The sequence below is a fragment of the Camellia sinensis genome, chromosome 12, assembly GCF_055761805.1.
Source record: "Camellia sinensis isolate YWXY chromosome 12, ASM5576180v1, whole genome shotgun sequence".
Taxonomy (NCBI): domain Eukaryota; kingdom Viridiplantae; phylum Streptophyta; class Magnoliopsida; order Ericales; family Theaceae; genus Camellia; species Camellia sinensis.
This window is the reverse complement of record NC_138972.1, coordinates 34,429,004-34,449,795: the sequence shown is the minus strand read 5'-3', so window position 1 is coordinate 34,449,795 and position 20,792 is coordinate 34,429,004. Positions and strand designations below refer to the sequence as shown.

Here is a 20,792-nt window from a genome sequence, read left to right as displayed (position 1 = left end):
ACATCTAAAACATGCTCCCGTGTCCCGATGGCATTGTCCCCAATGAGCCCTCCCACAAGTGGGGCAAGTTGGAATAGCGCCACTTCGGGGGTTGGTGGGGCCTTGATGGCCTGAGTTGGTTGCGCCCATGTTCACCTTTTTATGAGGTGCAACACCGAGTCTTCTGTTATCTCTTTCCCAGAACCGCTTCTTGTAGCTTGATTCTCCGGAACACGAGGCTTTAATTCCCTTTTCTGCTATGTACGCCTAGTCCATCACTTCTACATAGGTTGGCAATTTCAAGACCTCAAGTCATTCTTTAATCCCAGCATCCCATCCTGCTTCAAATTTTCTTGCTTTTCGAGTTTCAGTGGGGATGACGTATGTTGCAAATCGAGCGAGTTGTGTGAACTTGCTCTCATATTTGGCCACCGTCATGGTTCCTTGCTTAAGATGTATGAATTCGGATACCTTCTGTTCCCGCAATAAATCGGGAAAATATTTTTCGTAGAATACTTCTAAGAATCTTGCCCAAGTCGTAATATCTTCTTTGGCCAGAGTGAGAAGCCACCATTCCTGTGCATTGTCTTTGAAAGTGAAAGTGGCAAAAGTTACCTTTTGTCTCTCGGTGCAGGGTAGGGCACGAAAAATCTTTTCCATGTCTTTAACCCAAGCGTCTGCTATCATTGGGTCTGGGTTGCCGGTAAATGTGGTGGGTTTCAGGTCTTGGAACTGCTTTATGGTAACCGGCCCTTCTCGCCGTTCCGGCGTCCCATTGTTGATGTTAGTTTGTAAAGCTTGCAAAAAGATAGTAACCGCTCTTTCCATTACCCTTTCCATCGATTCAGTGCCACTAACTGATGACTCACTTCCATTACCATTAGCCATTCTACAAGTAATAAACGAGGCATTATATTCTCAACGCAATATATATATATATATGTATATATGTAGCACAATACATATGTAGTACACTTTATATTTATATAAATTGCCAATATTACACATTTTTATTTATTTATATATTTTTTCAATTCGCATTACATTAGTTAGAATATGTTAGTGTTCCACCCCTGTGATAAACAAAAACAAAAGTCAACAAAAAGGGATTAGAACACATCAGGATCAGCATACAAAAGATTTTCTACTAGCTAGATCTAGAGTGGTGGGTCAGATGGGCCGAAAAACCAGGGGAAATAGTGCTGCATAAAAAGCTCAAACTCCCACCCCAACTAGACTACACCAAAACACATCCATGCTACCTGGACCTACAAATACTCGGTCGACAATCCAAACAGGTGTCTCAACATATGACAGATCATTTTCGAAGTCAACATTTGGAATATTAATGATCTCTAGTGGGTTAGGGACTGTGGTGACAATATAATCCTCGGGGTATACGTTCCTCCTCCTAGCTGCAAACTCTGGGGGTAGAGGGCCTATAATATAATGTGGGCGGTCGTGACCCGGGGCGACGACAAGGACGCGAGATGGTCCAAGAAAACGTCTGCGTGTATGGACAAGGTTGTGCCTCCATAATAAGTGTGAGACGTCGGTAGGGTCAACCTGGATAAAAATGGGCTGACCCATCAATCGGCCAAGGCCTGCGTGCAATTCCCTGACTATTTCCTCAGAATCTCCCCAACCCTCAAGTAAGGCGGGGGCGGGGGCAGGGGCAGGGTGTTCAGCTAAGATTTCATCTAAATTGATGGCCTGGAGGTCATTCCAAAAAGCATCATCAAGGTAAATCTCTGACATCCCTACAACACCAGAATAAATGTGAGATTTTACACAGGAAAACTATCGTCACAGGTAAATATTTACTATTACTATTTTATTTTATTTTATTTTATTTTATTTTACTATATATATATATATATATATTTTTTCTTAGCTATATGATTATTATTTTTTTTTTAGATTTATTTATATATTTATTTATTTATATATATATTTTTTAAAACCGTGGCTCTGATACCACCTTTGTCACGACCCAACCCCAGGGGCTTAAAGTTGGAATCGTGACTTACTAGCTTATTCTTATTTATAGCAAATTAAGATGCGCAAGTGGAAATAAAAATAATTAAACAGAAATTTTACTTCATTTTACTATTTAAGAAAGAGGAAATACATTTCTAGGGCTTTCATTATTTTCTTATTCAGTGACCAGCCCCGAATAGAAACGAAAGGAAGCAAAAATATAAAAAAAAGAAAGACAAAATAGTGATTCGACATCAGTCCATGTGCAGGTTCCATTTTGTGGGGTTATGAGGTTCCTTTACATCTCGTCACCTGAAAGGGTAACAGCTATAAGCACATAGCAGAGTGAGAAATATTATGCCAAGAGTGTAGGGAATAAAATAACCATGGATAATGAGTGGGCTAAAATATTTGCATAATTTAATTTAAAATGACAATTTATTTAAAGTGGTATACAGAAATCATGTAAAGTAATAATCATAACCACAGTATAAAACGAAACAGAACAGAGGTCACAAAGTGACAGTCAGAACAGAGGTCAATGGATCCATGACATACAGAGGGCCACAAAGCGGTCAAACAGAGGTCAGTGATTATTTAAGTCCCCAAAGGCGTAGGACTCCCGTGGTGATATTTACAAAACATAATTGTTTATAAGGTTATAGTCAAATATATTCTAAAATATAAACAAATATATCCATGGGTTTCCTTTTAAGTAAATAGAGTTTAGAAAGTAACCCACGTAACTAAAATATTTATAAAACATAACTTTTATTTATATAACTTAAAATATAGCTTGTATAAAATAAGTTATGGTAACTCCAAACATTCGTAAAATATGTAATGGTAAATCAAGGTATAACATAACTCACCTTAATTATAACCCTTAGCCTTACTTTACTACCAGAACTTCCTTACTATCAACTCCTCACTCTCACTTACGTATCTCTCTCTCTCGGCTTCCACTCTTTTTATTCTTACGTTTCTTCCTCTCCTGATTCATCACCTTCACCCCTATTTATATAGTGAGCCAAGCTTCCCTAGAGCGCCACGTACCCCCTCTCTCAGGAGGCATAATGAGGCTAGGGGAGTGGAGTTCTTAATGGCAGATTTGAGATAAGATTTGCATTTGTTAGAGATAACCATAAATCTTCCCACTTGGGCTTAACACACTTGGGCCTCTTTTGTTTGTTTGTTTGTTTGTTTGTTTTTTTTTTTTTTTTCGCTGCTCGGGCCAAATTCTAAAAACCATTGCTGGGCCAAACTAACTTAGACTTTTATTATTTATTTTTGTTTTTCTTTTCTTTTGGGCCGAAGCTTGCAACTCTTGCTGGGCAACTAGCTTTTTTTTTTTTTTTTATTCATTTATTTTGGTGTTAAATTATTATTTATTTTAGTTTGACCCAATTAATATTATAATTCCATAAATGTGTTATTTTGCAAATAATAATTCCCAATTAGTCCTATAATCCAATACCAAATTAAATTTTTATATATTTATTTAATTAATAGTCTATCATTACATGTCACTATGATTATGTATAACTCTAAATATTTATGTGTACTTAATTAAACGTTCGGGGTGTCACAAATGTTGTTGGGAATATGGAAAACCATTGAGGTTTCTTTTGGAAATTATTTGAAAATATTGAACTCTTGAGAAAGATAAAAAATATTTATCATATGTATTGAGAAATATTGAAAGAAACATATGTTGTTTTGAGTTATGAAAATTTTGGTGAATTCTTGAGTTTGAATAAAAAGGGAAGATTGATGAAATTTTTAGAAAAATATTATGGTTCTTGATTGAGTTGGGAAAGAGGAAATTGAACATGTGATTGTTACTCCTATGTTGAAATTATTGAAAATATGAGATGAGTCATATTTGTCTCTTGAAAGTTATATTTTGTATAGAGATAATTGGTTTGGCAACTGGTGGAGGATTGTATTGATTATTGTAGAAATTGCACATGAATTAGGTAAAATTGAAATATTTGCAAATGTATGTATATCATTGAATATTGCATAATCTCATGATTTAATCTTCGCATTGGATTTGAGAAATTTCTTTTCAAATTGATTCATTGAGAATATTTGAAATGTGTTGAGTTATAGGGTAAATAGTAAATTCGGATAGAGAGTGTAGATTGGTATCGTTTAAGTTAGCCTAAGCGTTCAGGGTGAAAGACCGAAAACACGCACGGAGTAAATACCACGTGCCTTCTGGTTAGGAGTCGGTAAAGTGGAGATTGATAGTGCTAGTTATGCCTACTTACAGACACCAACCTAGGGATTACCAGTGTCGTATTTACCATCCATTGTTTATGAAATAGATGATTGAATTTCTTATGTTTTCGAACAAATGCATAGCATGAGGATTTCAAAATGAGAAAACCTATGATTTTTGGCAGTAGCATCTCATATGCATTACACCTCATGATATTGTTAAACTGCATGCACTTTATTTAGATTATCTCTACTGGGCTTTATACTCGTCCCTTAGTGGAAACTATTTTTCAAGTGATTATGGTGTGCTTCTGCCGAAGTGAAGGTGTGGATGATCTTTTTGGAGCGAAAGGCTCAGCTTTTTTTTTTTTTTTGCAAGCCAAGGGCTATTTTTGTATGGGTTTGAAAACCACTTTATTGTAACCAGGCAAAGTCTCGGAACTTATAGCCATTAAGGCATTAATTTATATTTAGATTGTTTTAATTTATTACTATCACATGATATAGATTCATATCTTAGGGATGATGAAAATATTAATACATGTGGTCACTCTTTTGTTAGATCCCACATTAAATATTTCTAAGGGAAAAAAGGGAATTTAATATGAATATTGGTTATTGAAATGTTCTTGTATGTCAATAATTGAAAGTAAAGGAATTTAGATATGTTTATGAGTTAATCTAGATGAGTAAAATGTAATATTTTGGGGGCATTACAGTGTGGCGGGGGAAGGAAACTAGAAGCGAGAATTGAAAGAAGAGTGAAATGACTTAGAAGTGGAGCTGGATGCGAGTTAAGGACGACTTCATTTGGGATGGCTCGCGGAAAGGAGCTAATGATACTCTAAAAAAAAAAAAAAATTATTTCATTCTCCAATTTGTTTTCAAACAAATTTTAAAATTTTCTTATGGAACTGTAAATTAGAAATTTGAGTTGTTATATCCATCAAGAAAATTTAATATAAAAGTTTATATATTTATCATTTATGCTAAGTGTAATTTTTATAATTCATTCAAATTTTCTACTTCTAAAATATTACCAATCCATGAACAACATATATACATATATATATATATATTAATTACTACTTATTTTAATGATAACATAATTAAAACACAATTTTAGTGCAATTTAAATAAAAATAACTTATTAACGTAATTTCAACTACTTTTTTTCCTTTTAAATTTGAAAATTATTGTTTTAATTTTTAAGATATTTTTTTATTCTTTATTTAAGGTCGTTCATAACACGAGTTTTATGTTAACATATATATATATATATATATATATATATGAGCATTACTATTCATGTTCAAAAATTAAATAAACTTTTGAAGCCAAATAATGTGGCAATCAATTTAGATATTTAAGACAATACTTTCTCGCATTTTCTTTAATTATCAACCAACCATATTATTATTTATACATTATTAAATCTAAAATATCATTTTTCTATATTGTATGTATGTTATATGTATATATATATTGAACCTAAAGCAAATGATTTCTGTACAACCAGCTCGCTCTCCCGTAGTGAAAGATTAGGTTTTCTGGTTTAGACAATAACCCGCCCATTAATATAATGGGGACTCGGGGAAGCGACTTTAGTTATCAAATGATCTCTTTCTTAGAATTAAACTTTTAAAAGAGTTATGATAGCCAATTAAACTAACCTAGTTAAGTCCCGTTTGGGAAATTGAGCCCCGTTTGTTTGGGGTTATGAGGAGGGGATTGGGTTGGATAGTGAGGAAGAGATTGAGAATGGAGTGTTTGTTTTGAGAGATAGGGAGAGGATTAGTAATCCTTTGGTATTAGTAAGGAGGAGGAAGGGGGATTGGTAAGGAGGAGGTAGAGATGGTATTAGAAAAATAGTGAGGGGATTAGAAATTTTTTTATTTTTTTTATTTTTTATATATTGGGAATTTTTTTTAAATATAATGTTTATTTTTTTATTTGTTTTATTATTTTATATAAAAATAATTTAACAATTCCTCATTATTAATCCCCTCACTATCAATCCCCTCACTATCAATCTCCCCATTCTATCTCCCAAAACAAACGGGGCCTTGGTTTAGAGGCTTTTTTAGCTAAAATAGCCACAAAAAACAAAATAGGCTTTTTAACCCAATAAAACAAAACATTACATCTAACCCATAATTATTCTATTATTTCTCTCACAAAAAAGTCAAAAAAGCCAAAAGCCCTTTCTAAACCAGACTTTTTAGCCTAAGCTAAAATAGTCAAAAAAGCCAAAAAGCCAACCCACTTCCCAAACGGAGCTTAGTTTCATAAACATATATTCTGTCAAAGAAAAAAGATTGAAAGCTCTAAATTAAGATTTCTAATAGTTTTAATTGGTGTGTGGGTCTCATGTAATGTGATATTTTACCCTTAGTTTTTTTTTCTTCTTTTTTTAAATTTTTTTTTTTTCCACATCATTAATAATCTTTTAAAACTCCCAAATTAGAGTGATGTATCATTTTTGTTCTATCAAATCTACAAGTTTGAAGAGAGCTCGTCTCTTCTGCAGTTGTTCAGCTTGGTTGCTTGTATGTTTCCTTGATTTTTAATCTACTTTTCTTTACTAATTAAAAAAAATAAACTATAAGGTTGTGTTTGATTTATAAATTTTGGGATGAATTTGGAAAACAAAAATAGAAAAGGTAGAAGAAATATTCATTCTCAAATTTATGAACCATACACAGTTTAAATAAAATAACTACTCTTGTAATAACATTCAAGTTTTCGTTGCCAACAAATAACAAACTAAATTAAATATTCATGTCATAAATTAAAGATTTTTTTTTTTAAATTTATTCATACAATCCTTTCAACAATTTAATTCAATGAGATTTCATATTTTAAAAATGTTGAATGGTAATATCATTGTTAATGATATCAAACACTTTCTTTTAATACATACATATATATATATATATATATGACCAAGCAATTATTTAAACAAAATACAATATCTAGAGATCCTTGAAGTTTTAATGGATTAAACACTAACTACTTTAATTTTTTGGATACTGAGTTTAAAAATTCAAATTATAATTTGTTTGGTCAAAGGTTGAGACGTTGAAATTAGGGGTGAGTAGCGGATATATCGATCTGTTAAAACCGACCGAACCAAACCGACCCGCCGCATTTTGGACGGATGCGTGATGACGAGCGGACGGTTGCGGATTGATTTTCTCCAATCAGCCAATTTGGCAGACGGATGGCGGATTTGAGGTTCCTTTGGCCGCAACCGAACTGCCAAACCGCGAGTACCCTTAGTAATTTATAAGACTTTGTGTTTTCAATTTGTTTAAATATTTTGTTTGTGTTTTTAATTGAAAAAGAGTTCAAATACTCTGTTGAAATTTTTTTTTAACTTGAATATATTTTTTGAATTGAAAAAAATAAACGTATTATTTATCTATATTTTTTGGTTTTTAAATCTAACTCTAAAAGTAATAAATAGAAAATATAACATATGCTGGTTGGTTTTTGTTTTCAAAAACATATATAAATGTAACAATACAGAGACATACAATCTCTACTATTGCTCTGTTCATGGTTTTGGTAGTTTGAATTGCTTTTATATTTTAAGAACCACAGATTGTAATATTTTATATGGATGAGGCATGCTGTGATTGTAATATGTGGATGAGACATGCAGTGATTGTGATATTCTAAAGTTTCAAACTTTCTTTCTTTGGATGATGCATGCAATAATTGTAATATTTTTTAAAGTCATTAACTGTAATACTTTCTTTTTTCTTTTTTCTTTTTTGAGGAAGTAGACAAGTTGAACTATGTTGAAAATTTATAAAATTTCAAACCACCAAACTGATTCGCATCCATTTGCCAAATCGCCAATCCGCTCAATCCACATTCGCCGGATTGGTGGACGGATACGGATTGATTTTCTCTAATTCGCCAATCTGGCGGACGGATGGCGGATTAGAGGTTTCGTGGCCGCAACCGATCCGCGCCCACCCCTAGCTGAAATACTTTGCCGAAAAGGACAAACTTAATTAAAATGACCAAAATACCCTCTCTCTATATATGATATACACAAACCCAGACCATAAAAATCAAAACACTTCTTTTTCTTTCTCTCTCTCTTCCCCTCTTTCTCATCTCTGACTTCGCCGCCCACCGCTTTGCCTCGTCGTCGTCATCGCCACCAGGCCCACTACCACCTTCACTGCCCTCTTCTTGTTCACCTTCACTATACATAGGTTGTACAACATTGATATAGTGTCAATGACGTTATCAACGGTAGAATTGCTCTGCAAACTCCGATCTATCTCTCTTTCATGGTTGACCACCATCCTCGCCTCTACTTTGGCACCACACGTGTAGTCCAACCATCGTCTCCACCTCGTTTCTCCTCCCCTCTCCACCAACACATCCTCCACCATACAGATCTAGTAGCTTTAGACCCCATTTCTTAACCTCAACAATGTTCCATCGACACGCCCCAACAACAAGGCAGATCTGGAGTTGTCCGATTCTTAGGCGATTCTAGATCTGCCAAAGTGACCAAATCTAGCAACGTAGAACTCTCTCTCTCTCTCTCTCTCTCTCTCTCTCTCTCTCTCTTCCTCCTCCTCCTCCTCCTCCTCCTCATCTCTCTGATAAATAAGTATTTAGCTTTGAATGTATATATACATATGTATATGTATGTATACATGTGTTTGAATACATGTATACACACACATACATCTTGTAACTATTAGATTTTTTACGGACGTCTCTCCAACATCCCCAATATGCCTTCAATGGTGTTACATCGAAAGATATCATCGGAAAAGCTAAAAATCTAGCCCCAAAATCAAGCATCCACCACACCTACACCACTCTGCCTTCTTAAACCGCCTTGGGCACATAAGGAAATGACTCAAGACTCAGAATCTCACCGGAAAAGCCAAGCCTTAGGTACCTTTGTAAAACCCAAAATCCCTTTCGAAAGACCAGATTTCAAAAATTTATATAGTCAAATTCATATCTTTCTTTCTTGTTTTCCATGTCTTCATCTTTCTCACAATTTTCTTATTTTAATTTCTAATTTTTTTTTTAGATCGTCAAAGATAGTAAATGCAAGTAAAGATTTATTCGGGATTACAATTTTCTTTTCCTTCCATTTTTTCGTAAACAACCAAACAATTAGAGGAATTCCATTTTCTTATGGACTCTTAAAGTTGCATTTTCCCTCTTATATTTAGTATGAATGTTTAGAATATTAATTTTGTTGTTGTTGATGATGATGATGAATCTTTATTTGTAGATTGATTTTAACAGATAATGGGTAATGAAGAAGAAGTAGATTGCAATTGATAGGAGGGAGAGATGATAGATTTGAACATATAGGAAAATAATAAAATTTTGAACAAATAGAATAGATTTATTTTAAACTGGTCTGTTATAGTTGATTTTCAACAAATAAGATAACAGATCTGTTCAAATAGAGTAGAAAATTAAACAAACAGGCAAAACGTTAGAAAGATAGTGTTACGACCCAAACCGGTTCATATAGGTTTAGTATCGTAACTGGCCAGTAATCCTATGATTACCAAAGGTCTCTGAAACAGATTAACAAAATAAGGGACTAGCGGAAGCAAATATCAAAATATAATTGTTCATAGAGCTGTGCAGACTTATATGGGACATAAAATTTCAAACTTTATATACATATCACCACATCATTTTTTTTTCACCCAAATAGATAAAACCAAAACGGACTTAGCCTGATTACAAATAAACAAAAACTTGTCTAAAAGACGAAAGAAAACAAAAATTGAAGACTTGTTCACAAAAGACTTCTAGGAACCTCCTCGAGAGACGCACTAGTTGGCTGATACAAACAGATCCAGATTGGAAGTCTTAACCCTGGTCACACTTCTGGTCACCTACATACATAATATAAATAATGAGTTGGAGCCCAATGAATAATAAGAAAGTAAAGGTTTTGTGTGTGTTTGGTAACGTTTATGTTATTAGTTTATATTTACAAAAATTTTATAAACTGGTTTTTGTTTATTTTTTGTTTATTTTTAGAAAAACATAAACTACAAATGCGTTTGGCAATTGACAAAATGTTTAAAATTTTTTAAAAATATAAAAAAGAGTGAGACATGGCAAGTGGTGGCAAGTGACGGCAGAAGACGGTGGTGAAAAGTGGTGATGGTGGGTGGTGGGTAGCTGGTGGCGGGTGAGTGAGTGGGTGACGTAGCGGGTGGTGAGTGGTAGCGAGTGGGTGGTGGTGGTGGTGGCGGGTGGTGGGTGGTGGTGGTAGGTGGGTGGTGGATGGTGGGTGGTAGCGGGTGGGTGGTGGTGGTGGTGGCGGGTGGTGGTGGTGGGTGGGTGGGTGACGGTGGCGTGTGGTGGGTGGTAGCGAGTGGGTGGTGGTGGTGGCGGCGGGTGGTGGTGGCAGGTGGGTGGCGGATGGCAAGTGGTGGTGGGTGGTGACGATGGATGGGTGGGTGACGGTGGCGGGTGGTGGGTGGTAGCGAGTAGGTGGTGGCGGGTGGTGGGTGGTGGTGGTAGGTGGGTGGCGGATGGCGGGTGGTGGCAGGTTGGTGGCGGGTGGTGGTGGTGGTGGGTGGATGGATGACGGTGGCGGGTGGTAGGTGGTGGTGGGTGGTGGCAGGTAGGTGGCGGGTGGGCGGTGGTGGTGGCGGGTGGCTGGTGGTGGCAGGTGGTGGATGGTGGTGGCTGGTGGGTAGTGAGTGAGTGGTGGTGGCAAGTAGGTAGCTGGTGATGGTGATGGGCGGTGGATGGTAGTGGCGGGTGGATGGCAAGTGGGTGGTGGGTGGCGGTGGTGGTGGCGAGGGGTGGGTGGTGGTAGCGAGTGGGTGGTGGTGGCGAGTGGTGGTGGTGGCAGGTGGGTGGTGAGTGGTGGTAGCAGGTGGTGGTGAAGGGTGGGTGGTAGTGGCGGAAGACGGTGGTAGAAAATGGTGGCGGGTGGTGGCTAGTGTTAGGTATTAAAAAAAAAAAACTCAAAACTCAAAACGGAAACACATTTTTTGGCCAAATTTATAAACTGAGACCACTGATTTATAAATCAAAAATTTTACCAAACAAGTTTTTATTTGAGTTTTTTAAATTTTTGTAAATATAAACAAAAAACTGAAAACATAAGTATTACCAAACGACACCTTTATGAATAATGCCCATAACAGATTCAAAAATCAAAATTCATATCAAAAACAGATTCTTATCAGAGTCAGATTCTTATATATATTCAGATTTGCAAACAGTTATACGTGGTACAACAACTAGCGCTAATAAATCAAATAGGTCATAACGACCCATATATAGAGCAGATGATCATTAAGACCCATATTCATATCAGACAAATGATTGTGCACAATTGTAACAGATAACCATATAGGTTTCATAGATAGTTCTATGAATGGAACCCACAGAGATCCTTAGTACCAGGCAACAGATAACAGATAACTGATTCATGTGATGCTAAAGATGCCACGATGCATTTCAGAAATTGGATAACCATTCATCTATACAGAAAGATATCATTTCAGAAAACAAAGCTTATTATATCCATCAGAAAATACTTATACTTGAACATATCTTTATAAGGTTGTTACTCAAAGATAGCTCCAGAAGCAAAACAAACGAATCAGACAGATCAGACAGATACTGGCGCATGACCTACACAAGCATATGACAGATACACATTGAAACACACGCTCTGTAAGCAATTGTCTTATTTCATTTCTTTCTAGGTGTGTTTCTAATCCATATATTCATTATTATAGCCTAAATCATGGCTTAAGAATGTTTTAGATGCAATGAGGATGCAAAAATACACTTTGAAACATTTGCAAAAATTTCAAAAAACAGAGCTATTCGCTTAAGCACAACTTTGTTCGCTTGAGTGGTCTGCAAAGTCTGCAAAAGTACTAGATGCTCTCATTTTACGCTTAAGCCAACTTTTGGTCACTCAAGCCAAGACTGAAAATAAATGGTGGTCGTTCGATAGGTCTTTTGGTCACTCGAGCTAACCATCAATCTCTGCAAAAGTACTGAGAGCTTGCAAAGTACGCTTGAGCAAAAGTTTCATCGCTCAAGTGAACAGTGTAAATTCTGGAATTTCCAGATTTGCTCTCAAAGTCCAAAACTCAATTCCCAAGCTTCAATCTTGTTCATTTGGGCCAAAAACTTAAGAAAATACTTGGAAATTTGTACTAAAACATGAAATAAAAGTCAATTCATAAAATCAAGGCCCAAACACAAATCAATTCTTCAAATTTATACTTGAAACTTCATCTTCATAACATGTATGAAATGACATGGTTTCCTTTCTCACAAATCATGAACACACCACTATAAAAAGGAATATAAGGCACGATACCTTTTGGGACAACATAATTTTTTGTCGCAAAAAACACCTTTTTGCAACGATTAATACCCCATCGCTAATGGTTGTTTTTTGTAACGGCAATTACTGTCTCAAAATGAGGATATGATATGTTGGATGATTTTTGCGATGAAAGCCATTAGTCGTCACAGAAGGCCTATTTTTTGTGACGACTTTTATTTTCGTCACAAATAGTTTTTTATTTTTTTGCCATGGCCTTTCTTGTGCCATCGCTTAAAAAAAAAAAAATGCTCCTTCTTGATCAGCAAATATGCATTTTCAATAACTAAAAAAATAAAAGAGTCCACTCAAATCTTTTGGTGGAGAGACAAAATATTACTGCCCAATTGGAGTTTTACATTTAATTTTATTTTGTATATATATATTTTTAATCCCAGCTCAGATACACCAAACATGAAACAACAACAAAAAAAAAAAAATAGAGTCAATTGCTCTCTCTCTCTCTCTCTCTCTCTCTCACACACACACACACACCTTCGCTCGCCTTCTTATCACTACTGTCGTTCACAATGTATTCCTCTGTTTCTCTGTCTACTCTTCGTATGTTTCTTGTTCTCTTTGACATTCACACAAGCATAAACCCTAGGCCACCATTCAAACCGCCACCATTCAAACCACCACCACCAAAAATGTCTTACGTCGTGGCGCCACCGCCCTGCTTTCCCACTATAAGGTCGGCGGCGAACCGACCAAGGCAGAGAGCAAACACGAAGAAGGAGCTAACATGAACGAAACAAGAGCAGCGGTGGGTTTGGTGGAGAGAGGAAGGAGGTTTGGTGGAGAGATGAAGGAGGTTTGGTGGTAGTGGGTGGAGCCACTTACACTCTACCATTGCTAATCCTCTTAATTTCAGACCTCTTAAATCAGGTAAACACACACTCTCTCTCTCTCTCTCTTTCTCTCTCGCGTTCCCTCAATTTCAAACCCTAACTATAATTTTCAACTTCTCAGATCTTTGACCCTTCGTTGTTCAACCTCTCAAGTCTCACCACCATTTTGTTTTTCAAAAACATTTCAATTTCTAAGTGGTGTTGGTGGCATGGTATTCTTATTCTCTCTCTCTCTCTCTCTCTCTCTCTCTCTCTACATAGATAGTGTGTGCTTGTGTGTTTGGTCTCTCCTTACTAGGTATTGATGAACTCTACATCTATATATATATACGCATGCAATAGTGTTTGTATGTATCGATTGTAGTAGTCATATTGTCTCTCCTTGTCTGACATGCCTGTAAGGTGTTTGTTCTTTGGTCTATGATAAAATGTTTGAAGGAAATAAAGAAAGAAAACCACATTGAATATCTAATTTGTGGTCTCTCTCTCTCTCTCTCTGTTTTTTTCCTTAAATTTTAATTGATTTATTTTTCTTTCTTTTTTTTTTGATTGTCTTTTGAGCTGAAGTTGTTGCTATGGCTGTGTGTCTTTGTATTTTTTTCCTTTTGAAATTGTAGTGTTGATTTGGAATTCCTAAAAGTTGAGGTTTAATTTCAGGACCTGTGTGTCGATGTTTTTGTCCATGTTGGAAGCAAAGCACTGCCCACTATTCCCAATTTCATTTTTAACACAACTGAGGTAAGATTTTATTTTATTTTATTTTTTTCTTTCATCCTTGACTATTTTCCAGCTATAGTCTCTTTCTTTAGTATGAAATTCTTACTATGTTTCTGTTCCTAAAAAATTGGAAAAGACTTTCTTGGGGAAGTTGAGGATTTTTTCGGGCAAAAGAAAGAAATTGTCAACTTTAAACAACATCAGTGGTATTATTAGGCCTTCCAGGTATTGTTTCAACTTTGTTCTTCTTCTTCTTCTCCTTCTTCCTTTTGAATATGCAAGTTTCTATAGTGATGCTTTAATGTTTTGTAATTTTTTTTAATTATTATTATTATTTTTTCTAGATTGACTTTGCTTTTTGGTCCTCCAAGCTTTGGTAAGACAACATTTCTTTTGGCCCTTGCTGGACGGCTTGCACCAAGTCCGAAGGTATCAAGAATATCTTGTGCAAGTTGCTTATTGTTAAATCCTTGCATGTATTGTTCTAGTTAAAGTAAGGATGAATTTGAGTAGGAAGCCTCTAAACTTTAAACTATAGGTAAGTACCCCATTTTGGAGCTGATATGTAGGTTTGCATTTTTTTTTTCACTTACCCCACAATAAGTTTGCTTGTATTTTGCACACAGTAATTGACATTATTGTTCTAAGATTGCTTCTTTTTTTTTCCCTTCTTTTATTTCTTTTTCAAGGAAGAAAGAAAAAGGTTTTACCAATCACTTGACAAGTACGTCTATAGTGAGGAACGATTCTAAACTGTGAACTTTCAAAATGCAATGAGCTTAGATTTGTTAGATGCATGTAAGGGCTTGAACTTAAATATGAAATATGAACATGAATACACGTACAAATGTAGAAAAACATGCTTACATATATTCCCCTTGAATTCTTTGGTTTACTTTGCATTAATACGGTTGAGTTACTTCTAAGATGTCAAGGAGAATTACATACAATGGACACGATCTAAAGGAGTTTATTCTCCATAGAATCTCTACCTATGTTAGCCAGCAGGATTGTGTAGCCGGTTTTTTGTGCTCCTCGAAGTCCTCGAAGGGGTTTAGTGTCACGACCCCAAACCGCCCCTACTAGTTTGGTGCCGTGATGGCCAGTAATCCGAGATTACCGAAGGCCAACTTTCAAAAGTTCAACACAATCAGAGTATAATAAACGGGGCTCACAAATGCAGAAGCGATAAATCAAAATACAAGTGGTCCATAAGAGCAGTGCATAAATCAAATGTAATGGCATACATCTTTACATGACTTTACAAACTTGAATACAACAAAGCAAAATACGTATTACATCTTGATGAAAAGGCTTCTCGAGCCGACATATACAAAGTGACAATGAATACAAGCCAAGAAGCATGATTTTCAAGATTCGCCGACATAAAAGAAATAACATCGCCGACGTGAATGCAAAACAAAGCCGACAAAATCATGGATCCAAAACAAGCTTTCAAAAACACATTCTAGGCGTCACCGACGTCCTGCTCATCACCTACATATATATAGAGAGGGTGAGCTTGGATACCCAGTGAATGGTACTAGTAATAAAGGTTTTGCATGAATATAGCCAAAGTCTTTCAAAACAAAACATGCCAAAACCATACGAATATTAGCCGAGATCTTTCCAGAGTAAAACACATCAAAACTTTATCAAAACAAGAGATGAACCATATTCATATATCAAGTCTTACAAGTCTCAAGGGATGCTCACTGGCATCGGCAAAACACAAATCAAGCTTTCCGAACAAACAAGTCCACGCGGTAAACCGTCAGTGGCAAAACAAAGACTGCACGATCCGTAATCGATTAGCCAAAGGTACTGCGAAAGTTTTTAGTCCTCCAGCACAAGGGACTTGTGTTACTTAAGCTCGTAGCTCTTTTTAACACGATGGTCTTGTGTTACTTAGGCCCGTAGCCCGCTTTAACACGATAGTCTTTCCAAGAAAGGACCGTATCCTTTTATACTTAGTGCTGCGAAAGTTTAGAGTCCTCCAGTACAAGGGACTTTTATACTTGGTACTGCGAAAGTTTAGAGTCCTCCAGTACAAGGGACTTTTCAAGAATGACATCAAAACAAAGCTTATACTTGATACATCAAAACAGAGCTATTCATTCATGCTTAACAAACACTTTTATCAAAACAAGACAAAGCTTTATCAAAACCTTAAGAACATAACTTTATTAAAAATACCACTCACATAGATTTTCCTCGGGTGTAGGCTCAAAGCAAAGATCAAGGACCTATAATCACATGGCAATCACATTCTCAAAACAAGCTTTATATACATGCAAAGGATCTCGGCATTCTCACCAGATCTAAGTCAGTAACAAAGCAAAACATGCTGGGAGTTTAAACACTGCTCCCGTCTCATGAAAACACACTGGGTACCAACCAGGTCTTTGCCGAGGTTTTACACCTCCTCGCCGAGGTGTGGTCCCGATGGCCTCATTAAAAAACAAAGTGGGGAAAAACTTGGGTTTCCCTTTGAAGAACATGAAGAATATGATCATGAGGAAGATGAATGCAAAGATCATAACTTGTTACAAAATCAGAGATTTCATGCCATGAGTTCAAAACATGGACCTGGGTACCCATACAAGAAGGTCATGCAAGAACAAACACAAAAACATGATTCTGGTTCCAAACTTTTGGATCAAAACGAGACTTTTCTTCAAGAATACATGAATACTATCTTTCTCTTCTGAAACTAACTTCAAATCGATGCATGACATGCAAAACAAATCCGATCATGCAATGCAGCTAGATGACCAATAACAACAACCAGAGTAGATCAAGATTCTTACCTCAAAACTCGAATCCAACGGTTCAAACCTCGAAGATCAAGCTTGGAAGATCTACTCTCTCTCAAGGACTTCTCTTCCTTACACTAGAGCTTCTCTCTCTAAAGGCAAAGATTTGAGACAAAATGATTTGTTTCTAGGTCTGTCGGCTGTCTTAACAATCAGCTCGGACACGTGGCGCTACCGGGTTGGTTCAACTCAAAAGGTGATTGATTGATAAGACAAGTCTATGACAAAGCGTACACAGCAAGCTAAGGCAAGACACATCGGCAAGTAATGACATCGGCTAAAGTCAAAGCTTCGGCAACAGGATAACAAAGACATCGGCCAGGGAGGACGACACTTGACTAAGCTGTGCCACACCTTGGCCGGGGTGTGCCACACCTCGGTCTAGGCCATACCTGCCCAAGGACAAGGATCACTGAGTGCAAACATCTCGGCAAACATGCCCGAGGTGAAGATGGGGGCCGACCAAGTGATTCCAAACAAATTCTAAGTACAAAGGTTCAGAGGTGAACTAAGCTCCAGGTGACCTCGGCTTCACCAAGCAAGGAACAAAATCACGCAAGCAATACTTAAACAAAACAAGGCAAGACAAAACTTGTAAAACTACATAACAAGACAAGATCATGCATGAATGTATGCAAGTATGACAAGAGTAAGGTGAGGGTTGCTACATTTAGTTTCCTCGGATGCGATTGCCCTATAGTTCAGACTCCCATGGTTCTGAATCTGGTTTCACAAGTACAATGTGAAACAGAAAAATGAATGAGAGTCCAAATCCGGCAAATTTTAGAAAATCCATTAATCATTAGAGATGCCAAAAATGGACCACATTGCCAGATTTCAAAGTCGCCACCTAAATATTTTTGGAAAATTTAGAAAACCCGTGACTCGTGTCAAAGGCCACTTGTCCGTCATAACTAAATTGTCTCGGTTCGGGAACTTAAGTATGAGAGAGGAAGGTCATGAATTGAGCACCCCACTCACCCCAATTAGAGATCGGCCTGTACTAATCATAATGTGAATTTTATGGACATTATATGCTCATGTTCTGATTATTAATATACTAACATTACTATGTGAAGCAAACAACTGTAGACTACATCACTTACTTTGGAATGCTTTGATTTCATGTTTTTTTTAAAGAGTTTTGAATATGTGCAACTTAAAAGAAAAGCATTCATCCACAGGCATTCTGTAGACACCCCACTTTGACTGCCTTTAAGACTTGGGCGTCTCGTGTTGAATACTCGATGATGAAATGTTACGCTGTGCGATCGTTCAATTCTTCAGCAAAATGATTCGGTTTCAAGCTTTAAAGCCTAAACCTTGTACCCCCTTTGAACCCAAAACCTTATTTTTTTCAAGCCTAACCACTTAGAGAAAAGCGGGCCAGTAAGTGGCTAACAGGCCATTTTCAGGAGGCCTGCCGTACCTCTTCATGGCTGGCTGGCCATTTTTAGCGCAAGAAGATATTTTACAGCAGTCAGCTGTCCCCAAGTGCATGCCTTGCACCAGTTGTCCCTTTATAGATATTTCCGACATGAGAACCTATTTTTCTATAAATACAAGGCCCCCCTTATGGTTTGGGGTTAGAAAAAATCCTCCAAGAGCTATAGCTTGCCCAACACATTTTCTCTACTCTTTTGCAATATACATACACTATACATAAACCTTCTAAGCTTGAACTTGAGGCTTTTGCTGAGATTCTTGAAGATAATTTCAGCTATTAGAGAGTGTTAAGCTTGTGGTTTGTTAACTAGGAAGCCCTTCATCTCTTTAAAGGGTAATCTTTGAACTCTTTAACCATCTTTTCTCCTTCTTTTTCTTGTATTTTCATACTGATTTCAGAGCTATTTTACGCTTAAAAATGTGATTTAAAGTCACAAAAAGAGAAAGGGTTAGCCACTCTTCCTTAGGCGTTCCATAGTTTGTTGCATTGCCTTTTTCTACTTTTTATTTTTTGGTTTTAGCCACTGTTTTTTGGAGTTTAGGGGTTGTTTTAAGTGTTTATTTAATTTATGCATTGAATATTACACTTGTATTGTTGTAAGTCCTCATGGATTTGGTGTATAGGCCATAGCTTCTAATCCATTTGAGTTGACTATTTTCTTTCTTTCTTTTTTATAGCTTTCATATACATATTCATGTCATTGTATTATCCACCTTTTCATTCATAATCTGCAACCTCCCTCTTTATTTTTTTTGTTTATTTTGATTAAGAGTTGTATCAAACAAAAGATTGCATTCAAGGCATAAGAAAGAAACCCCTCATGCCAAATGGTTTAATCTCTTCGAAGGTTCATTACAAGGGCATTACATTTCTCTTATGCTACGCATGGTGCATTACATCTACGAGACTAATTTTCTAGTTAGACCCTTGGAAGTCACAAAGGAAAGAGTCATTATAGCTCATTATCAGATTTGGATTTGGAGTCATTAGCGCTCGTTTTCGAGTTTGACTCCGAATTCATTATCGCTTGTAAATGAATTTGATTCCTCATTTGTAGTTTCCCCAGTAGAAAATTGCTTGAAAAGCACATTTCTCGGGTCAAGTCATACTTACTATTCTTTATTGCTTTGGACTTAGTGGACGTAATCATCACCTTTGGACAAAAGGAAGAAAAGATAAGAAAATGGAAAGGTAAAGTAAAATGCTAATAAAATTGGAGTAAAAAGGGATAAAAAGATAATAAAATTTGGTTAGGTTCAGTCGGACGTTATACAAAACCTATTGTGCCTTGAATCATCGCATACTATTTTAGTGATGTTAGATGATTGATAAAGCAAGTCTACCCCCTCTCTTGAGGTAACTCCATGATAGAGAAGAGGTATTTTCTATCTTTTGTTTCATTTATTGAGCTCTTCTCCTATCATTTCTAAGATTATCATGTAACAAACTTGCTATGATTGATGATTTCAGAATCGAATCTACTCCTATCTTGATCATCTTCATGATAGGGAAGGGCCGAGAGGATAAACATCTCTTAGAAACACACTGTTTTACTCTGTTTCAGTTGTATTGCTGCAGGGTATTCTCTAGAAGCAGTGGCTGGCCAGCCGTCATTCTCTACGACTGACCACTCTCTTAGGCCAACCGATCACCAAGTTTTGTACAGGCAGTGGTATTTTTACAACAGAATAGAGTAGATCCTGAGGCCAAAAGAGAACAATTTTCTAATTGTAAACCAAGTAGGTTTTGGCAGCAAATAGAGAGGTTTCCAGATGGTGTTTTCAATTGTGCACATGCGGTTCCTCGTCTCCTGTTCAAGTCTATTAGATTAGTAGTTTTTAGATTCATATGTTGTAATTAATTAGTTTCTTTGGCTTCATTCAAATTTGTAATAGTCAATTAATTAGTTTATTCAATTGTGTTGTAATAATTAGTTAATTAGGACATTCATTCGGACCCTCTTGTGCGAGGGACAACTTGTAATATCTGTATGTCTTCCAACCCCCATTTCTTTCTCCATTTTATTTATATGCTTATCGTGGTCGCATATAGTATCATGTTTTCGTTTCATATCATTATCATGCTTTGTATCCATTTTTGCATACATAAGGTTCGGTTCATCATTCTTGCAAATAATTGTCATTTCCTACTTATTTGAATATATGCGGTACTGCATATAACATGTTAATAAGTTGAACCTAGTAGTTGCATTCTTGTATGTGTTGCATTAGTTACTTGCATATTAGAATCATGCATTTTTCTAACTATATTCTTTTCTTTGGCTTGTCTCGGTTGAGTACTAGGTAAGCATTTTTGCTTTAGCATATTACATGTATGTTTGTGTTGCCATGTCAAGCATACCATTCTAAGGCTACGTGCTTATTTGAAATACCTCTTTG

At 36.4% G+C, this 20,792-nt stretch overlaps 2 protein-coding genes across 2 annotated transcripts; one reads left to right on the top strand and one right to left on the bottom strand.

Moving 5' to 3' along the window:
• Positions 1–291: 291 nt before the first annotated feature.
• Positions 292–867, bottom strand: LOC145803493 (uncharacterized). Its single transcript, XM_082896776.1, has one exon. The coding sequence runs from the start codon at positions 865–867 to the stop codon at positions 292–294; it is 576 nt and encodes a 191-aa protein (XP_082752902.1).
• A 12,159-nt stretch (positions 868–13,026) lies between these two features.
• Positions 13,027–20,406, top strand: LOC145804113 (ABC transporter G family member 31-like). The gene is made up of 6 exons (XM_082897728.1): positions 13,027–13,450; positions 13,535–13,625; positions 14,071–14,151; positions 14,267–14,355; positions 14,475–14,559; positions 19,972–20,406. Exons 2-6 carry the CDS (start codon positions 13,623–13,625, stop codon positions 19,981–19,983), a joined length of 270 nt encoding a protein of 89 aa, XP_082753854.1. The 5' UTR covers positions 13,027–13,450; positions 13,535–13,622; the 3' UTR covers positions 19,984–20,406.
• Positions 20,407–20,792: the final 386 nt, after the last annotated feature.

Excerpts from the sequence above, each read along its gene's own strand:
- LOC145804113 (XM_082897728.1), top strand. Across the intron at positions 14,152-14,266 it reads TCATTTTTAACACAACTGAG|ACTTTCTTGGGGAAGTTGAG; the intron begins GTAAGATTTTAT and ends AAATTGGAAAAG. Across the intron at positions 14,356-14,474 it reads GGTATTATTAGGCCTTCCAG|ATTGACTTTGCTTTTTGGTC; the intron begins GTATTGTTTCAA and ends TATTTTTTCTAG.
- LOC145803493 (XM_082896776.1), bottom strand. The coding sequence starts at position 867 with ATGGCTAATGGTAATGGAAGTGAGTCATCAGTTAGTGGCACTGAATCG.